We start from the raw sequence: 22,656 nt of genomic DNA, 5'->3' as shown, positions 1-22,656 counted from the left end.
GTCAGTCATTGACTGTAGTTCCAACCTAAGCGCAAGATATGCTCGCAAATGACCTGAAGTGAAAGGCGCGAATATGACGACGGAAAAAGAGAGAAACACACACACATTTTATCACGCAAGGAACTGCTTTACCTGAATGCGAATGCACACTGATGAACTGTGCCTTGTATAAATAGCGCCGTTTTTTCTGAAGGCGCCCTTGTGTGTGTGTTTCTCTCTTTGTCCGTCGTCATATTCGCGCCCATTACAGTAAAACCTCGTTACTAGTGACACTCAAGGGACCCGGGAAACATGTCTCTTGTAACCAAAAATTCTAAAAACACTGAGTAGTCAGACTAGATTGCTTTATTATACATCAGCACCAAAGTGTGTTTGAACTCATCTATAGGAAATTGCTCAGGATGGCTTAAAGGAGTCATGCATAGTAGTTTGTTTTTTTAGTGACTGCAGATTGTATTAGCTTCCTTCCCAACTTCTGGAGGTAAAGTACTTCCCTTTGCAAGCCTTCCTGTTGCTCACAATACCATTGAAGTGCTTTTAGATGTTCGTCAGCCTTAACTGCCAACACTTTCTGCCCTGCAATGTCCTCGTCGTCCTCCTCCTCCTCTGGTTCATCTTCTAGGGCACATGCACCATTTACTTGCGCGAGGATTGCATGCTCTGTAAGCTCTTCGGAGCAGACGAGGTCCACCATCTGCAGACACAAACTTCTCAAAAGATTCTGGAACGTCTGCAGTCTCTTGGATGCAGGCCCAAGCTTTTACAGTAAAACCCCGGTGATACGATCACGGCTGGTACAAATTTCGGTGTGACACGAATTCGTAACATTCCCCGGCCAAAATACATTGCTCTCAATCAAAAAAAAAAATCGGCTGTTACGAACGCGTAAGCAACAGCGGCGGCGGCCGAGCCAGCGGAGCAACCGGCACAGACAAGCCGGCACACCAGGATCTGGGCAGGATCCATAGTCGCCAAGCAACCGGCCACATCACACAACTGCGCAATCTCTCATTGGTCCCCACGTCGAGCGGGCCGGACCACATCACAGCCTAGCTGATGCTTTGACCAGAGAGAAAGACGATGAGGGCCGCTGCAGCAACCACAACCGTGGCAGCAGACACGACGGCCAAAACGCTCCCTGCGCTCGTTGTGTGAAAACATTCGTGAGATCACGTGCGTGCACTTTTACACCTTCCAGAAGGCGATCGTTGACGATTTGGGCAAGAAGAAAACACACACGGATAGTATAACCCCGTTGATACGTTTTTCAAGGGACCGCGAAAACAAAATACGCTGTTTCGATTGGAAGGCGAAGCAACGATTGCGATAGCAAATTAGTAAACAGCTGCATTAAGTAAGGATAGTTTTATCGGCCGAATAGACTTTTAAGCATAGGCATACTAACTAAATTACGGTGTCACGTGCGCACAGGTAAACACGAACCCATCTCCCTCTATGACAACGCTGGAGTACGTAACGCGCGCGCACGCTACGTCGCGTTGGCGAAAACAAGGGCACATTGGCGCAGCCAACATTACTAGCGGCTTCCGACGCGCCCCGATGGGCCCGGCGCCGAAATGGCTCCTGACCCATTTGCGCGTCGGGGGCGACGGCGCTATCAACCCACAATGCATCGCGCACAAAGAAAGAAATGCACCCACGCCGCTTCACCGACATTCGCAGACAGCCGTTCAAAGCGGCGCGCAGATTGAGGATGGTTATGTGCGTGCTTCGACGATAGCAGCCGATGGCGCACGCGTTGAAGCAGAGATGGCATCTCGGCAGGCGCAACGACTCTGCTGAAGTGCGACTCCGTAAACGACGCTCGCCCGCATGCCGATAACGCCACGGGCTTAAGTCTGGCAGCAGCGGCTGTCTCTCGCTTCAACGCAAACTAAACATCGAAAGCACAGCACATACTAAGCTATCCGGCACTAGGCACACTTTGTCAACATCGCAGATCGTTTTGAAGATGAGGCGCGCGCGGGCTCGCACTTTGCACACGTCGCAGATCACTTTCAAGATACGGCCATGTGATGCGGCGGCCGCGCCGTATCGGCAATGTGCCGGCCGCTTGTTGCAACGTACAAGCTGGCTGCACCGCTAAATTTACATGACCGCCACATTCAAACGCAACGTAAGATACAGGAAAATTACAGATTGGCGACGTATGAAGGGGAACTTAATACATGGAAGTCAATGTAGGATTTGGGTCGGGACCGCGAAAACGCGACGTAGCAGCTGGGAAAACGCAGCGGCGAGGAAGGTATCAACGGGGTTCCACTATTAGGAATTTTTTCTGGTAAAAATAAATTCATTTTTTCTTGATTTTGTGTATGTTTTGATGACACGAATATCAGGTGACACGAATATTTCATGCTACCCCGTAAGATTCGTATCACCGAGGTTCTACTGTATCTACAGGGCAGTTTTCCACAGGATGGAAGGCCCGTGTCTGCGCTGTGTCTCTTCTAAATATAGTGAAGAACTTACTCTAGGGACCTAAAAAGTTGTCCTTACTAACAGAGTCTCTCGTTTAATCATGTCTCTTGTATGCGATGTTGTTAACATGGCGAACATAGGAAAACCAAATCATTTTCAAATGTCGCTTATAACCAAGTGTCTCTTGTAACCATGTCTCCCTTGTAACGAGATTTTACTGTACTTCAGATCATGCTCAACCAACACGCCCAACTATCCATCCTAACATTACAAATGATATCACAAATGTTGTAGCTAAAATCAAAATGAGATCACTGTCAGATGGATGCAATGAATGTTGTAGCACTTGCCTCAGTTGTTGCAAGGAACATCTCTTCATCTAGAATGCACGATAACACCATATAGATAAGGGTCAACTGCACCCTGCTGTCGGTCACAAGTGCCATGCATGAGTGGTTGTGCTTTAGTGATTACAGAATTGTCACATAAAGAGCTTTCTTTTCTTCCTTTGTTTTTTCTTCTTCCAGTTTGTCTTTATTGCTTGTCCTACTGCTAGCAAGCTGTCACAGCCACATGACACTACAGTGGCACGACATCTCGGTTAAAAGACACAAGGTGTGGCCTGTTGCGTGTGCCATTACCGGCGAGAAGTGCCCACCACTGCCACAGCATCACCAGTAAGGATAGTAGTTTAGCAGATCCCTGTCTAGATATGTTGATCAGCACCGCTTGCTGGTGTTCAGCATCAGTCAGAAATTCGTGGTAGACCAAGTTGGAATTCTTTCATGCATTGGATGGCACAACAGTACACAACAGTCTCTTGGCATTCTCACATATGGCAGAAGGTGGAGAATTCAGCGTAAATGCCCCCATTGCAAAGAGCTCATGCATGCTGCAGCGCATGTTTTGCATGCCACAGATGCATGCTTCAACCAGCTGTGCTACCCATCCTTGCAGAGCTTACCATTCAAAGTTTGTAATGAATTGGTAGTTGTTTTGCGAGCAGATGTCAATGATCTTGGAGAGCAGCTCATCCCGGTAGCCAGTCCCTTCAGCACGATCCATGTGGACCATCAGCTTTTTCACTATCTCCATCAGGTTCTTCTTTGACACCTGCGTAACAGGACAGCAACATCTGAATCAAATGCTTTAGAGATACACAACGCATCGCCCTTATGGTAGGCTGGATGATACATCAACTCCCTCAACACTTGCACAGCCAGAAGATGACCCACAAGGAGAGAGGGTCATGAGAAAGGTGAGCTTCCTTCCCTAGACTCCTGGGGGCTGAAAATGATGGCTGTAACTTTTCAAATTTCATTGACTGTTAAAGTGCAGTTCCCTCTCAGAAATAAACAGCTGTCATTGATCACTTCCCATTTTTAAGCGACAGTGTTACCCAAAGCATGCTTTGCTCCAGCAAAAGGCAACATGTACACTTGAATGATACGTGTTCCACTCCTATCTTGGTCCTTCCTGTAAGGGATTGATAGTACTATACTGAATCAATAAATTAATTAAATACAGTCGCCGACCGATTTTCCGACTTCGCAAAGACCGAAAAATAGTCCGAAAAATCGAACAGTCCGAAAAACTCGTTTATCCTAAAAAAATAAAATTTATTAGGCTTAGAGTGGCATAAGAAATCTTTATTAATTCCCTGCCTCATACTACGCGTGGAAGTGATCAGATTTGCTTGGATTTGCACAAGACAGATGTCGTCTACCCATACAGTCGACAAGAACGTCACCGCGTCGGCGATCTCCGTTAGCGGAGATCGCCATGGACTAACGGAGATCGCCATGGACTAACGGAGATCGCCATGGAGATCAAAGAAACGAGCCCCGTTACTTCGCACGTGGCCTCCATGATGAGCTCCGGCAGCGCACGGTTTGCTCTGGCCGTCCTATTCGGCGCATAGCCCAGCGAAGAAGTGTAATCTTGCTAACACCGTAGCGGCTCAGCAACGGCGGGCTGGCAGGGCTAATCACGGAAGCCACACTTCGCACCACTTGGCTCTTGCGAAGGCACAGGAGGTGGTGCCGATCACACAAATGCGACGCCGCACACGTCTCAAAGGCGCGCACACCACGTGCAAAATAGCAACCTAAACTTTAAAAATAATAATAAAAAACAGATTTCGCAAAGTGATTATGACGATAAGGCTGACCAAAAAAAGAAAGAAAAAGAAAAAGTGTCGTCCCCTAGAGTGTTTTGTCAAGCTAAGGAAGAGCAGGCATGGCCTCCGAGACTAGAGAACGGCACGCGCTGTCTACTGATAGCGTGCGTCTTCCAATCTTGGAGGCTATAGAGCGGGCCACTGGAAGCCAAGCCTGGGCAAGCGAGCGGAAAATTCAACATGGCGGCCTCCAAGGACGAGTAGCGCGGCTCGGACGAGCGATTTAGTCCGGAAAATCGAACTTTGGGGCCTAAATTCGTTCAAAAAGTCGGACGTGAAAGTCCATTAGCTCTATGGGAACCCTGATGGTGCAGTAATGAAGTCCGGAATATCCAACAAGTCCAAATTTTTGGAGTCCAAAAAATCCGTCGGCGACTGTAGTAATACTAATGATTTCAATGCACCATCTACATTATCAACAACATGTAATTCACTGTTGCCACTCCACCAATGCAAAAGACCCTAAATAAAAAGCTTCAAGGCCCCCTACAATACAACCCAAACAATCTGGTAGGTTTAGTGGACAATATATAACAATAGCACATAGGCGGAAAGTTTTCATTTTTCCGGGGAAGGGAGGGGGGGAGGGGGGAGGGGGCTGGGGCCCGACCAGCGTTTCGAAATCTACTCATATATATATACCATCTGCTAACAATTTGCTATTTCTAGCTTTATGGCAAAAGCAATTATATCGACACTTCAGGCAAATTGTCACAGTTGTCGTCGCTGTGATGTTCCGCATTAAATCCAAAAGCCATATACATGAGCGACCCATACCCTGTGGGCGCGGGAAAAAGCACTTAACAGTGAGCCGAAAAGGATGGCGGCTAGATGGGCCCATTACTTCATACGCGCTCAATATTCGGGTTAGTTGTAGGTCACGTAATTAATCGCGAATGGGAAGGAGAGCATGCGTCTTCTCCTCTAGCCCTGCCGTAGCTGTGAATGACTGCGCGCGGCTGACGCTTATGGGCCCGCGTGCCATATCTAATTGTTGGTAATCATTGGTTGGGGTGCAATGATAAAGGGCGACAAGGGATGGCTGTTAACTTCATGCGCCCTGTCTTCCTTGGCGGGCTGTCTTCATGTGCCCCTAGTGTTGCAGAGTTAAAAGAAAGAGGTCATCGCAGATCACTCACAGAGGTCATCAGTAGTGGACATAAAAATATGCAGATACTGATGATGAATCTAATTTTCAGAGTTGTGGTGAATCGCACGGCTGTACGAACCGTTCGCCTCCTGCTGCCGGCGTTCTTCGCAATGCTTCACAATGCCACTATAACTAACGTATAGACTTGTGTAAGGGCCACACTTTTCTGTCGTGATTTTGACGAGCCTTTCATGAGACCGGGCCATTTGACCTCATTTTTCCAACTACGAGTATGAAATCCGCCGTAAACCTCCGCGATCGCCTCCTCTCGACATCCAGTAGCGACGCACGACAATTTGCTGTTGAGCCTGATCAGAATCAGCGCACGGAACGCGATTGCTTCTTGGTTGGATGTCTTTTTTTTAATATTGGCTGTCAAGTTATGGGTGCGGGCCTTACATGGGTGCGATCCTTACACGGATTTACACGGTAAGAATCTTCATTCCTGTAATTGGCTTCTACTTCGCTGTCACTAATATACTGCTTCGCCTTCCCGGCCAAACTGCACTCTTTTTATTTTTTAGTACTTTGAGTCCGAGTATAAGCGCTGCTGCGCATGACTTCTAGACTTCTATTTATTCTGATTTTGAGTGAATCTGGCTGGGCATCATTTCAGTTACTGAGTGAATTCTATACAGAAGGTGTTTCAGCGAACACTTTCCAAAATTCTAGTTCATGAGCTCGTCTACTCGAAGAGGCGGGCATTACTTGCACAAAAATTGAAATATATATTTGACTAATTAACAAAATTAACCATTTAAGTTTTTAGCTAATTACCTTATGGCCCATGTTGCAATTTACAAATTCTAGCCGTTGAGTGCGGATCCACTTTGAACTAAATCTCAGGCTGACACCAGTGTCGAGATATTAATTCTCTAACTTTGCGGAGAAATGCATTAACGTGCCAGTCACTTTCTCAACAAAACGTCGTTTTATGCATCAAAGCACAAAAGTATGAAAAAAACAAATTATGGGATTTTACGTGCCAAAACCACGATCTGATTATGAGGCACGCCGTAGTGGAGGACTCTGCAATAATTTAGACCACCTGGGGTTCTTTAACGTGCACACCTAAGTCTGAGTATACGGCTGTTCTAGCATTTCGCCCCATCAAATGCAGCCGCCGTGGCCGTGATTTGATCCCGCGACCTCATGCTTAGCAGTCCAACACCATAGCCACTAAACAACCACGGCGGGTAAGCGCACAAGTAACTGGAATGCCAATGCATTTCTCCGCAATGTTCGGGAATTAATATCTCAAAACTGGTGCCATCCTGAGAATTAGTTCCTAGTCCTAGTTCCTAGTTCTATCCACCTTGCGAATTCCATGGCTAGACTTTGTAAATTGCAACACGGGCCATAAGTTACTATGTTAAAAACCTAATTGGTGATTTTTTTAATTAGTCGATTATGCATTTCAATTTTTTGTGCAAGTAATGTCCACCTCTTTGAGTAGACCAGCTCATGAACTAGAATTGTGCTATCTGCCACAGGCAACCTTTAAAAATTTTTTGAAAGTGTTTGCTGAAACACCCCATATTTATGGCCTCTGCATGCAAGAGGCGATGTTTCCATCCCTAATGCGTAAATGTTGTAAATATTTAGAAGCGAATTTTTTTTTTTTTTTTGTCACCAGTCGTTAGCATTGCCTATTGGAAAAAAAATCAATACTGAGACGCATATCACTCACGTGCTTTTCACACGCCGTTGATAGAAGACTCTGCCCAAGGGGTCACTGAAGTCTGCAGGTTGTTTTCAGGGTCAAAAAAGCACGCAAAGTAATTTGAAGTGAGGTGAACATAAATCAACATATTCATTCTCTAGGTATAGGCTATCCATTTAGTTGGCTACCTCCTTCTCTTTAAAAAATATAATAAACTTTGTCCTTTGTATATATTTAAATATATTGTGTCTGTGCGTGGTGTTCTCAGCGGAAATTTTAAAAAATGTTAAAGTGAGGAAACACGGATAAGGTAGCCGCCACTGGTGATTCTAATGCGCTTGTCCTCCTATTGTCAGGATTTGCTAAAATAAAGCGAAAGTATAAATTAAGAGCCGTGCACGACCGTGCTAACAATGGTGCCATATGCTTTTAGCCCAACAAAATCGAAAGTGTGGAGGCAACGCAAGAGAATCCTCAAATTGTGTGGGTAAGAGAACTCCGTTAATGACATTTTAGGGGCGGGGGTAGGCTACGGATCTCGGGGGGGGGGGGGGGGGGGCTTGAGGCCCGGAGCCCCCGCCTGTAGTCGGCGCCTATGCAATAGCAACACTGGCCCAATAACATTTGATATCAGTTTCTTTCCATTGCTGCGCCACTTGGTGGTGCAAGGGACAAAAAAATCCTGCATTGGATGCACACGACAGTACAATTCTGAATTATCCTAACATAAAGCAGTATACACTCTTAGGCCGGAAAAAAAGCATGAGATTAACTTTCATGCTAGAATATATGGTTTTCAGTTGCAACAGTTGTTTGTGTGCTGTCGCAACCAACCCTTTTTTTGCTACAGCTGCCTCTTGTCATTCTGCGCAGGACGTGCTGCATTTCATGATTACTAAAGAGTTGCTCAGAATTTACCATTAGTTTTGTTCACTGTTTGACTTGCCATACCAGACACACAGCTCTTAACCATTAGACGCCACCCCTCACCATGCCATAAAGCAAGTCCAGAGCTCTGAGGCGGATTGACTCGTCCTTGTCGTCAAGACATTGTAGCACCAGGTCCTTGTGGGCTTGCACACTCCTCGGGTGCGTTTTCAGGATCTTCGACATGGCCAACAGTCCCAGGTACTTCACTGAAACAAGAGAAAGGACGGAAGCAAGCTTGCGTTCCTGTTGATGAAGGGCACTGCCACGAAACACGTCTGTTATTAAAGTTCACAGGCAAAAGTGCTGGCAACTGGACCCCATGTCAAGCTGTGCGTTAACATCATGGTATCCAGCTGATCTGGTCTGACCTCACCCACAGAACTGGTTGAGCTGGGAAGTATTCATAATTGTGCAGTGTGCTCACAAACGAGGACAAAAAAAAAGGGAGTCTGGTTAAAACAGCACAGACGCTGTCTACGAACTGAACAGTTATTGCAAGCATGTGCAAATTTAAAGAGGACAAAGTTGTCACAGAACCCTGGAAACCACGGAACACAGCAAATTTAGAAACAACAAAATTAGCAACATTATCAAATAGTTAGAAGTGTTGGTGCTTACTGTCCTGATGGCAAATAGGCAATGTGCGGTTGTCTATTAAAAGGAGGGCACAAGCTGAAATTCGCTACAAATGAGTAATTCCATGTGCACTTGTGGTGGGGTTTACCTGGTTCCTCTGATGTGCAGTAGACAGTAGATCAGACAAAAAAAAAAAAAAAAACAATGCGCTGATATTCACCTACGTCAATACAAAAATGCTCACCAGAGGCTCACCTGTCTCGTTATTGCTGCATATGCTGCACAGTTAAAAGGAACATATATCTAAGCTTGTGTAACCCCCCCCCCCCCTTTACACACAAAAACTCTATCAGTGCCAGTGAGACCTTTGGTCAGCTTTATGCCCAATTGAGCAGCTTGGCCTGGGAAATACTGCGACAGGCAGGACATCAAAAGCATAGCATCCCCTTTCTTCTCTGGCTGAACCCTTTAGGACACTGTACACAATTGTGTACGCCAAGAAAACGCGTCAACAGCAATAGCATTGATGAGAGTAATGGTACTTAAAACATGTCGCACATATCTTGAAACTGTTCTGATTACAATCGCATTGCAAGTTTGAATAACGGGTTCGAAATGTTTTGGTAAAACGAGTGGAAAGGTAGACGGTTGTGTGTACTTGCTCGGTGCGAGTATGTTGTATGTAGCGGGTGTACTCCATTCATTGTTTTTCACAGTGTATCGCATCAGGCATAATTTTCAAGCGCCTGGATGGGTGCTTTTCAAGCTTGCTAGACATGAAACAGTTGATGTTCTCATATGTAATGTTCCTGTAGTGAGTTTTTGCATGGAGTCCCATGTTCTGTAAACTTGGCAAAACTCACTAAAGAATTGAAAATTCTTGATCTATTCTGCAACTGTATGCTTTTTATGATTCTGAATATCCAAGAAATGCAGAGAAAGTAAGTTTTCAGTCAACAGAATTCAATGGCGTCTGAAATGGTCAACAGGCTACTAATCTAAAGCTCACTGACTGGGGTCCCAAAGCAATGCACTGGCTATGACAGATGCTGTAATGGGGAGCTCTTGATTATCACCTGCAAGGGTTCACTGTAAGGCATATAGTATTACTGACTGTCTCCACCACAAGCAGCTCTGCCAATCTGCAATATAAAACAAAAACATGGGACATTCCTATGCAACCAATTAAGGTACTACTACTATCTTAACAGCTGAGGCTGGGTGGATCTGTAGTTACATAGGCAGCAGTTCATTATAAGACACACAGATGTGATGAACCGACATCGTGGTAGATGGCTATTTTTTCCAGCTACTGTAGTCTAGCCCAGGATGCTAGGACTCCCTTTGTGTGAATTAAAAATGCACAACTTTGGCAGAATGCATCTGGATAATGGCACTGAGGTTTCAGCAATACTAATGAACAGCAGTACAAAAGTCGCAGCAAATTCTTTGATGTCAGAAATTTGCACCAAACTGTCATCACAAATGCGGAGCGCTGAAGCCATGGCACCATTTGCATTCTGCACAGTGGTGTTGATAACAGCCAAAGATAAAGATACCCCTGACATAACAAAAAATTTCCTTAAGATTATTGGCATCACTGTAGTGACACACGCACAAGAGGACATTAGGTTTTCTTGTCGAATCCTCATTGACTAGTGCGGAAGACCAGGAGGAAAAGCAAAAAGTGCCTCTTTTTCATTCTCCTAATAATATACTGGGCTTTCCTTAATATCCAATGTCACTACTCAGCCCACTGTTAAAGGGAAAACTCTAATGTGAGGCTCTCCTTTGCTGACACTACACCTGAAAGCTATGTCAATTTGGCAGGACATCACATGAAGCTCGGACCTGATTTCTCCATCATGCGAAAACCCCCGTTAACAGCAGACTGCACAGTACAAGTGTGACCATAAAAGTTACACACACTGGAATGACGAGCACTTGTAACTGCCATTCAGAGAGCTACTCTCTTCCATGTTGCACCAGCTTGTTGGTCACGCATCACATCCCACGCGTAGGCGCATTTCCCCAACATACAGTACCACTTTGCTCAGTTCACTGCGATCTAACCCCTGTTAGGCTTACACTGCAGTCATTTGGAATGTTTCCAAGCCAATACTGTTATGAATCCCCAACCTAGCAGATGTCTTGAGCACACTTAAAGCTCAGGAGAGCAAGCTGTTGGTTCATTTTCTAACAGATGAGTTCCAAGTAAAATACTGCGAGTAAGATGCACATCTGGCTCTTCACGTTTAATGCACTTTTCGTATGGGGTGTGTTGCTGCCACTGCCTTGTCAAAGTTGGCTTAAAGACGCAAGTTGATAAAACGTGCGAGGGAGTTTAACATCCAAAGGTAACCCGGGAGCCATGAGATGTGCCGTATTTAGGAGATCCGTAATAATTTAACCGCCAGGTGCTCTTCAACACATGCACAAAGTGCAGTACATGGGCACTTTCGCATTCCACTTTCACTGGAATGTGGCCAGGCATCGAACCCTTGACTTTTCGTTCAGTACTGTAGCCACTGTGGCAATGTGCTTGTAAAGCCAAGTGCACCAAGACAACCTGTAATCTCTCATTCCTCCTGCTGCCTATACCCATCACGTTCCGATACAAAACTAATTATTGTACAAGCATGCGCCCTAAAGTGCCACCATTGAGAAATGTGCGATAGGCATTATGCAGCAGCAAGTACCATCACAATAGTACCAATAGTTTGGTGGTACATTTCATTATCTGATGAGGAGAAAGAGGTGATGAACACAAGCTTACAGTTCTGATCAGAGTCTTCTATCAATATCCTGAGCTTCTGGACGCAGAGCTGCAAATAATGAATAGCAGCAGTAAATACTCAGTTAACACGTAAAGACACTCCTTGTTAACCCTTTAACTGGTAGCTCAACAATATTGTTGACCTAAGAAAAGCATCTGCAAAAACTAGACAAATCCAAATGTTAGTCTATGCCTTTCAATTTACCTTTATTTATGTACCTGCTCAATAGTGGTATTCACTAAAATGTCGAGCATGAGCATCACCAAATGTATTGGTCACAAAACCTGAAGGCTTGGTAGTTATCTTCTTAGCGCACGTGGGGGTCATATTCTTGCCGATGCGATTTTTTTTTTTCTTCAGGCAAGCTCTTATTTCTTAAGACCATAAAAGTACATCTCAAGAACACACATTGACCTCGCCAAAGCAAGTGCCAGAGACCAGTTTTGGACCATAAATTTACCTTTCACCACCTGGTCAACAATAATTTTGACCTACTGTATCTCGCTTAGTTTTTAGAAAAACCGTTTAATATTTCAATTGGTATGTATTTGAGCAAAGTAAAGGACTAAAAGCAATAAAACCATTCTAGGTCAAGTCTTTCTTATCTTGCCAGTTAAAGGGTCAAAGAACTGGCAATTGCAACTTGCTTAAGATGTCATGTATTCAGAAAGTGGTGGCTATTCTGCTGGGTGTAAAAATGCACTGTTGTTCCACTTCCTTTTTTACCAAAATGCTGTTTTACACATTGGAACACAAGAGTGACTGGAACTGCCCTGTATTCCATCCCACACTTTGGGAAATATTGTCTCGAAACTGGTGTCATCCTGGAAATTAATTTTAAGTGGATGCGTCTTGCAAGCTCACCGGCTACAATTAGTAAATTGCAATATGTCGTAAAGTAATTAACTAAGAAGGTAATTAGTGATTTGTTGTTAATTAGTTGAATATGTGTTCCGATTTCTCATGCTACTAATATAAGAATTATGCTATCTGCCTCAGGTGATATTCAAAAATTCCGTAAAGCTTAATTTTTGAACACCTGGTAGTATATCACATATATATAAAAAAAAAGCAAGAGTCGATTTCTGGTGTCAGCAGATATAACTACAAGCAACTGTAGGGATAGCAGTAAAAGTTTAGTTTAGCAGTGGCCGAGGATGATTTAATAGCAAGACAAGGTGATTTATATATATATAGAGAGAGAGAGATAGATATCAAAACAAATGTTCACAAAAGCAATATATTTATCCCAGAATGTGAAAGCCCATGCAGACATACCTGGATTGAGGCAGAGTGGTTTGGCATTCCTGAGGATATAGAAATCAAGACTGTAAGCGTGGCAAAAGAATAAAAAAGGGGCAGAAAAAATTGGGAACAAAAAAAGGTAAGAAAGAAAACATGAGAAGATGTAAGAGCGAAGTGATAGCAGGAGTAACCAGCACAACCAACAGAAGACAGTGAGGGTGATCCCAAAAAAGGCAGCAGGTGAGAAATGGTGATTGCACCCCAACGGGCGATGCAGACAGCAAAAGGGATGGTCCGGTGGTGGGTGCAGCCATGAGAAGGGGTGATTGCACAAGAGAAAGCAGAGAAAGAGGGAAAGGGCAGTTCATTAGCAAAACTCGACAATACAACACACACACACAGCACAGAAGACACAAACACGGCACCACAAACAGGATCCCATTCGCCCACTTTTCCATAACATTTCCCATGCAACCAACTGTACAAGACTGCCCCAGGTTTGTTTTTATCAGAAAAAAAGTCATCACAGCGTTCCCAGGCCAGCCCTGAACAAGCCATTACTTAATAATCCAACTTAAAAACCAATACGAGGATGAAAAACAAAGCCACATGAGAGCATTGTCAAACATGTGCTCCAGAACAAGGGTAGTTTATAAAAGCAAGTGCTCGCAACACACACCATTCTACTGACAGCTCACCGATTAAGACACATACATACCGAGTACTCTTGAGGAGGAGGAATTCAACTATGTATACCAAAAAGGCTGTCTTGGAAGGTCAGTGAACATTAAGGCAAGCTTTTAGTTTGCTTGCCTTGCTTAGGTTTTCTTTTTCCCCAGAAATCTTGATCACGAGAATCGGGCTCAAGATTACATGCAGACATTGTACCTATACTGTGCTGCAATTCCTACAGGTAACTATGTTTACAAATATCAATTCAAAATTCATAGCCACCTCTGAATTAAGCCTGTCTCGTGTACACATTCACGCTAATGCTTCATAACAAAACATCCTCAGATTTTTCAACTCCAAAGTGATGGGCAAGGTCACATGCAACTACGTAATTAAGTATATGAAAAAAGAAGGTCTCAGTACAACATCCCACTGCCAGAGCTCCAGGTAGTCACATGATATCTCAAGCGGACGACACCGAGCACAAACCTTGCAAGGTCTATACGGATTTGTATGCACATGATCTGCTAGAGCCACCGTCTAACCTTTCGGACCCCTATATCACAAAAAAAAAAAGAAACACGTGCATAACTGAACTACACTGTAGCCTGCACTATTTGAAATATCAGTGTGATAGTTTCTGAGGAGTACCCGGACGTAATTTTCTCAAGAGAGCTGCACCGCTCAATTCAATAAATTAATAACACAAAAACTGAAACAGATACAGAGGCACTGCAATAAACCGGCAAGAGACAACCAGGCAGCATCGCTAGGAAGGATACTGCTCGGCTCTTGCACTGGGTAAACTTGTGTTCATACGACTCGCATTGACTCTTTGCTTACTTAATGTCATCTTAGGCTCTGGCAGCACTAAATTTCCACAGGTCGTGACTCTTTATTCCAGAAACAGTACGCATAAGTTGATCCACTCTCACCTTTGTATACACACGCATCCACACTTTTCAACTATAAGCTTGGCACGACGGTACCGCTTCATGGTGTGGGATTGCGCACGGAAAACAAGAAATGAAGCTAAAAACAGACAAGCGCAACTCTCAATTGACAGTTTTATTGAAGTGCACATAAAAATATAGGAAACATCTCCTCTAGTGTCACCTTGTAGTGAAGGAAACAAGTCAAACAACAAACGCCACGACTGAAGCAAAACAAACTACCAGATGGCTTTTTTTCGTCAGTTAGTCCCATGGCATGTGCTGGATAGATAAGAATGTTCTTTTTCAAGCCAACAAAATGAACAACTGGCTAAAGCATGGGCCTCTTAACCTTATGCAAAAAAAGCCTCCGTTATTTCTTGGCTAAATTAGTTCTTACCTCTCAATGGGATGCGGGTGTTCAAGACTGGTCTTCAACCAGCAGTATGTCAAGCTCGACCAGAACAGTTCGAGCCAATGGCAACTAGTGAACTACCTTAATCTTGCATGGAATGTCAAACTCCCCCAAGTTCAATTTGGCACCTACACATACAGGCACAAATGCAATAGCTTCTTTGACGTGGTAACGAATATTTCAACTCTACAGTAAGCTGCAACATTTTTTAGACCATGAGGAAGCCTACACCCGTATGGAATAATTGTAACCTCTTTTGTGCCATCATCCTGTCTGCAAATGATCATAACCTTTCCTTTTACAAACAGAACTATTCTGCTGAAAGCAGTTCCCATGCTTGGGCTACTAGGTAGATGGGCTACCTGCAAGCAGATGGGCTATCTGGCTGACTTCTAGCCAAGCTATCTGTTCATAAAAGCCGACTTCCATACATTGGATGCAAGACCTGAGCGGCAAGGACCCCAAACAAGAAAAAGCAATGCCATATATTTTTTAATAAAGTAAGCCCTCGTTGCAATGAAATCACTTTATCCAGGATTCAATTCATTAAGTTTTTCAGGATCTCAACCACAATAAACTTAGGCCACATCATTATAAACACAGCTGCAGCAGACTCTTTTCTTTATTCTTTATTCAATGACTACCCTGCTTAGCCCGAAGGCGCTACAGCAGGGGAGTTACAATCTTCAAATAAACACATCTTCATTGACACAGCACACTTGTTTACTTGATAGGAGATTCCATGCGCTAATGGAATGAACAAAAAATTTACTAGCATACGTACCATATTTTCACACGTATAACCTGTCCTTGCATATAACCCGCACCCCTAACAACTCCACGAAAAAGAAAAAAATAACCTCACATATAACCTGCACGCTTATCTGAAAAAATTTGGACTAGGAAGTTACAACTGCATGCAATCATCACTTCGTTTTCAAAACACATTTATTACAAAACAACCGCCACAACGTTGTCAGTGCTGTCCGATTCACTGCTGCCATTCGAGGCTTCAGCGCCGCTCTGAAAGACGTAATCGTCTTCGGAACCATCTAAGCTGTTCCTTATGGCACATTTTTTGAAGCACTATGAAAGACTGCCGGCGAGACACACTCATGACGCCTGAACAAGGCTGGCCAACTGTGTAAACTGGGCCTACAAGAAACGGCACCTGACTCGATGCAAAACCGTGCGAAAAGCGTCTAACCAGACTATGGATGTGGATCTGGCTATAACCTGTGTTGTCCTCTTATTGGCTTAACACACGTCGATGTCGATAGGCATGCGAACTCTGCACGCAGATTCTACACGGCAGGCCGCGCGTTGCCGTGAAGCCGACCCCACCCTATACCCCTTCGTGAATATTCGCAGATAACTCACACCCCCACTTTTTAAGAAATTTTTTCTATTTTTGGTGCGGGTTATATGCGAGAAAATACGGTATTAGTCCTGGTGCAGTATTCTAAAATCTCAAAACAATGATCAGTATGTGCAGAGACATAATGAGGCCTGCATAAGTACATTTCCTTTCAAATGCCGGTTTCACCATGAAATATTTGATCGAGGAGTTTCAGTCGCAATTTTGTTTGTCGAGAAGAATTTCCCATCATATTTCCTTTTTAATATTTGTACAGCTATCAGTTCTCGAGTATCGACTTAAGACAAACCTTGCTGCTCTGTTCTTGATTTTTTCAAGTTTATTAGTGTTTCTTGCCAAGGGTCCCACACAGCACAAGCATATTCGAGCATTAGTCAAATAAGCAGTTGATTTCATTGATTTCAAAGAAGGCGGCGTGTGGCTCAGATTTCGCTGTATAAAGTTTAGGGTCCTGGTGGCCTTAACAACCACTGTATCAACGTGAGCATTCCATGAACAATCGGCTGAGAATGTCACACCTAATTATCTATACTGTGATTTTTGCTTCACTATGTTATTGCTGATGACATGCTCAGAGGTTAACCAGCTTTCTTTCTTTTTTTACATGTAAAAGTAACATGAACACACTTTTTAGTATTTAAGTTTATTCTCCATCTTGAGCACCATTCAAGAACATATGATAAGTCACTTTGTAACAGGGCAACGTCACCTTCATTTCTAATTTTCCTATATAAGACAGTCATCAGCAAACAACCGTATACTAGAACCAATTCCTGAGCCAATGTCATTTGCTCAGGAAATGTCATTTGCTCATTACGTGTGAAGTTGTAAATACACACAGGACTGCATGGCACAGCATATGTGGCAACCCTTCCCATTTCATTATAGCAACCAGGCGGCACAAAAAGCACCGCAAAAGTCACTCCACCCTGTGGCTGCAGCTCCTTGGGTATTACTGTATCGCATGGAGATAATAGACAGACAAGGCTCACAAGTATAAGCAGAATTTCTCCACCATCACATCACCACTATTGAGTGCAGGTATGTTTCAGTATGTTTCAAACCGTATTTTTGCGCATATAACCCACAGCAAAAATGCAAAAAAAATTTAACAGTATTGTCGGGTTGCGAGTTATTTGTGAATTTTGCCTTGAAGTGTGGCTTCATGGCAGCATGCGCTGCGCTGCCGTGAATCCACACATTAAAGGGCGCCTCACCAGGTCTGGCAATATTGAGCTGAAAAGCGCAGTGCATACAATGCACGCTGCGCTAACAATCGTGCCTGCTAAGTATTACATCGCTACCCGCTGCGGAAAAAGCTGAAATTTTAAACCAAACGCCGTTTGCCCTTCTCCTCGCGAGCGCCGCGCTCCCAGCCGGACAGTTGACGTATATGCACATGTGCGCCTCATGTCTGTGCTGTGACATCGCACATTGTGACACGTGACTTCTAGAATTATTTAAGGCAACATCTGTTATTTGTGTACGTTGTTTCTTCAATAGACGAATTAGTTAGATAAATAACAAAACAAACAAACCGAATGTCTGCGTGTCTTTGTTTTACTTCTTACCGTAGCAAGAGAGATGTACTTCCATTTCATCTGCTTGTTCCAACATGGTTCAGTCACGCGTGCAGAGAATAAAGCTGTCATTTTCTACTGTGTTCCAGCGTGCGATCATGCTCTGTGATCCGCTTGTGTCAACCTCAGTGTTCATGTAGCACTGACTTATACTGCTAGACAAGTGTTCTCTTGCACAAGTGCGCAAAATCGTACACTGCGCGCAACGAAACAAACGCAACTGCTTGCGCACCGACACCATCAGTGGAAGTGCGCTGCGCAGCAAAAGCGAGGGAAAAAAAAAAATGTCACAGTTTCGCCCTAAGGGCGAAGCAATGAATGCGATAGCAACACAGCAATGTCATACGAAGTAAGGTGAGCGGCTTTGGTAGCAATATGAATTGTAGTAAACATGAGCTGATTAAGTAAGCAGGTGTGCTGCGGCGTAAGTAGACCGACATGAAGAGAGACTCGATGACCACGAGAAGGCGCGTGTGAAACGGTGGTGATGAGAAGCGCTTCCCGTGGGCAGCGCGTGCGAAGGGACACATCTGTAGCGCTGCACTGCCGATCCGGGCAGCATTGCATGTGTAGCGTGCGTTGGAAAATGTGGCCCGACTATTACTAACTGAATGAACAAGCGTGGTGTGAGCGCGCACAAACATGAATAGCTCACACTGAATGACTGCAGACAACGACCGTCAAAACTCTGGCAGCAAGCGGATACGCCGCAGCGGCGAACGTACGTGCGGTCTATCGCTTCAATGGAAACTGAGCGCATGAAGGTCAGAGCCGTGTGGAGATAAGAGACGGTGCGAGCGAGCGACGATCGCGGCTGTTGGCAGCGTAGAAGTGCGCCCCCCCCCCCCCCCCCCCCGCACCCTCCGGCGCTGGCTTACCGCTTCCTTGCTTGCGCGTGGGAGAGATAAGAGACTGTGCGGACGAGCGACGAGCGCGGTTGTTGGCAGAGAAGTGCCCCCCCCCCCCCCCCCCTGCTCCCTCCGGCGCTGGCTTTCCGCTTCCTTGCTTGCGCGTGGGAGATTGAGTGCGTTCGCTGTCCGTGATAGCGCGCGTCCCCGCACGCTTCCGCTGGGGCATACGGCGCGCGGCGAAGATTTTATCTATACGGAACCTCACGGCGACGTCGACGGCGACGGCGACGCCGACGGCAGAAATCCGGTTGAAGTGTCCATATAATTGCTATCGCAATAAAAAGAAGGCAGGGCCTGTGATGCATGCGTCACACAATCCTCGAGCTCCAGTATAGGAGAACAGAGGGAAGGAATTTCGCTTGCAGCTAGACGGGGCAAGAGGTTGAAGTGTATGTTGACGGTGAAGCTCCTCTCCTGAAATCATGGGTTCACAGCACTGAATATTTCCATCTCGGCTATTAATGAATCAACTTGAAAAATTCTTATGGTAGAATGCTCCCTAGAGGGCACGTAACAACTTCCAGTGTATAACTGTTTTCTATGTGGCTTGGTGAGGGGCCCTTTAAGGATGCTTCTCTGTTTTAGAATCGTTATCTTCTAGGGAATCGTTACCTTCTCCCCAACCTTGAGTGTTGAAGCTCCCCTCCACTCTCCATGGTTGCCACTCTCCTATTCTTTGTGGATCGCCATTTTGCATTCAGTAGTTCACAAATAGTACACATGGCGCGGGAAAACTAGAACTGCGCTCAACAGCCGTCCTAGCCCAGCAGAAGCTGATGATAAAGCTTTCACACGGCGGTGCAAGTCGTGATTTGAGCCTGTGGATTGCCTATCACGTGATCATACGTACGTAACCCATGCCCGTGGTGGTCCCTCAGACCGTGCAACGCCCTTCGTGATACGGCTCGGTAGTGTTTGCTGCATCAACGTTGCCCATGAGAAAGCTGTTCCGTCCACGCTGTCATCTTTTGTCGTGCGAATGCTAGCTGTGAAGTGATCCGATTCACGTCACATGTCGCAAGACTGATTCGTCCGTGATCATGTCTGTTGTGTTAATTCAGCTTTATCAGCATCACCGAAAAAAAAAAAAGGGGGGGGGGGGGGGGAGCCACTCGCTCGTGGACGAGCAGTGCATCCGCAAACGAAGACATTTTGCTAGGATTTTGGCGATTTTGTATGCAGTTATTGCAAGCGACCCGTAGAGATTATAGGACGGCTGACAACTGGTTCCAACAGAAAGTCAGTTCCGAAATCCGACACAACAGTCTGCTTGGCTTATTGCCCACCTACGACGATCGGGCGTTTAAATGGCGCTACTGTAACAGACATTCGGCTAGGCATGTTCAAGCACGTTTCACAGTACAAGTGCGTTAATGGTGGCACGGCAAGTATCCATACAGGCTAGTTTGCTTCAGCAGTACATTTATTTCTACCCTTTCTTGAATAAAAACGTACAACACGCACTTCAATGAGCATGAGACGCACCGCAGCCTTGTGTCTAGGCGACGCAGGCTTTTAGGGCTAGCGTTGCGAAGACCATTCCCCAGTGCAAGCAACTTGCAACATTCATGAGCAAAAAAAAAAGCCAACTTTTATGCAGTCGACATGGTCTTGGAGAAGCGAATTGGCTAGTTCCGGCTTTTCACGATCTTGTGAAACTGACAGAGACGTGCGGAGATCTCAGATATGCTTCCGTTAGTCATATTTTATATTTTGAATTGTCTATATATCGAACTATTTCGAGATTCCCTTCGAGTTCCTTATATCCGGGATCGACGGTATCTACAACGATTCCGCAAAGATCTTGTTTCCGCACAAAAAAAGGAGAAATTAACTTATCAAGAAAGAGGTCCCCCCAGGCAAGGAGAGAGAATCTCTCCAATGCTATTGACTGCACGCTTAGAAGTAGTATTCAAGCTATTAGAATGGGAAGGCTTAGGAGTGAGGATCAACAGGGAATATCTCAACAACCTTCGGTTTGCAGATGACATTGTCCTGTTCAGCAACACTGGGAATGAATTGCAACAAATGATTCAGGACCTTAACTGCTGCATCATGCAAGCGTGTCATCAAACGACAGCAATAAGCATATCTCGTGACACCACCTCAAGAGACAGCATACTGCTTATTGCAGTGACGTCACCGCAGTAGCACATAAAAACGATGCATGCAAAATAAAACTGGCTTTTTTCCGCTTGCGTTACCGAGACGTTCACTCGAAAAACAACAGTGGCGACGAGGCTCAAATCGACATGGTGGGGGAGTGCTTGAAGTGCGGCTACTAACACAGGCAGCAATGGTGCTGGGGCAAGCGCCCGCATTCACTGAAGAGGAAGGAGGCTGGTCCGCCTATAAAGTACGCTTGGAAGCTTATTTTTAAGCGCAAGAAATCAAGGATACGGCAAAACAACGAGCCCTGCTGGTGGCCGCACAGTTCAACAGTCAAGGTACTCCAGGGACGATGCCGCCCCACGGCGTGAACAACCTCACATACAGTGATGTCGTCAAGCATCTACTGAGCCACTACAAGCCGCAAGGCAACGAAAAAGCAGCCAGTTACCGGTTTTTCATGCGCACACAGGCAGAAGTTGAGAGAGTTCGGGATTTAATAGCCGCACTTCCTCGCATGATTAAAGACTGCAATTTTGGCGACATGCTACACCTCATGCTGCCAGCACTGCATAGTATGTGGTGTTCGGGACGAAGAAATAAGACGTCTATTGTTGACTTGCAGCTCCCTGTCATTGAAGGAAGCAGAAGACTTCGCAATTTCTGCTGAGACCACTGCGAAAAATGCGCAGTACATGCAAAAACTACCCTCCCAGGAGGCAGACACAACTAATTTTGTCCGGTCGGCCCACTCACGCCCGAAGCCTAGGAAACCAAAAGGCTGCCTCGCGATGAGCACCGGCCTTGCACCTGATGTGGCACATCCTCACACCAAGCAGATGATTGCCGTCATCTCAGAACAGTGTGCCATCGGTGCCAGAAACGCGGCCACTTGGCGCGAGTGTGTAGAGCGTCAGACGAAGGCACAAAGGGGAAGCGACAAGCGTACGCACTTTCTCAAAGCCCACAAGATAGTTCTAAGGACTGCGAAGCTTTGTACATGCTGACTGCGCATCAAGCGACAAACAGCGCTCACATTAAGCCTTTTCTTCACTAGATAAAAGTTGGAACTGAGTGCCGCTCACAATGTTGGTAGACACGGGGTCACCTGTGAGTGTGATTCCGCGGGCAGTGTTCGAGCAACATCGAGGCAAGTGGCCACATCTGCAGGAAATAAGCTGTCATGTTTCAAGGGCCCATTCCCCATCGCTGGGAAATTGCAACTCAATGTGACCATGGGTGGCACGACAATTCAGGCCGAACTGGTCCTCGTTGATTGTCCAGGACCGATGCTTTGCAGCCATGACACTATCCGAAACTTCAATACGGCAGGTGTGCCGCTACTCTCTGCAGATGCTGTGGTGGGTGTGCAAGCGGACACTACAGACAGAAGGTCGGAAACCTTGTCATCAAAATACAACGTCTTCGCGCCAGATCTGGGTTTGCTCCGAGGGCCACTGGTCCACCTCACCGTCAGAGAAGATGCCAGGCCCCACTTTTGTAAAACTCAGACGGAGCCATACGCGCTCAAGCAAATGGTGTCAGAAGAGATAGGCTAGTCAACAATGGGGTGTTATCACCGGTGACACTTTGCGAATGGGCCACACCCATCGTACCCGTAGCCAAGAAGGATGGCCGGCTAAGGTTGTGCGTTGACTTCCGTCTTAGGGTCAATGCTGCGACCTTTACGGAGCAAT

General features: G+C 45.4%; 1 protein-coding gene across 3 annotated transcripts in view; it reads right to left on the bottom strand.

Moving 5' to 3' along the window:
- LOC119432357 (AP-3 complex subunit delta-1-like) overlaps positions 1-22,656 on the bottom strand; it is a 213,500-nt gene that overhangs the window by 152,088 nt on the left and 38,756 nt on the right. For 2 of the 3 annotated variants that reach the window (XM_049659316.1, XM_037699524.2), the window contains exons 10-13: positions 12,996-13,045; positions 11,717-11,765; positions 8,425-8,570; positions 3,407-3,555 (exon numbers count right to left, since the gene is read on the bottom strand). In XM_049659316.1, coding sequence (XP_049515273.1) covers positions 3,407-3,555; positions 8,425-8,570; positions 11,717-11,765; positions 12,996-13,045 — 394 coding nt within the window. The remainder of the gene's footprint in view (positions 1-3,406; positions 3,556-8,424; positions 8,571-11,716; positions 11,766-12,995; positions 13,046-22,656) is intronic. The other variant, XM_049659315.1, reaches the window with a different exon arrangement.

Source organism: Dermacentor silvarum, chromosome 11, assembly GCF_013339745.2.
Source record: "Dermacentor silvarum isolate Dsil-2018 chromosome 11, BIME_Dsil_1.4, whole genome shotgun sequence".
In the NCBI taxonomy this organism is placed as follows: domain Eukaryota; kingdom Metazoa; phylum Arthropoda; class Arachnida; order Ixodida; family Ixodidae; genus Dermacentor; species Dermacentor silvarum.
This window is presented reverse-complemented; position numbering and strand designations above follow the sequence as displayed.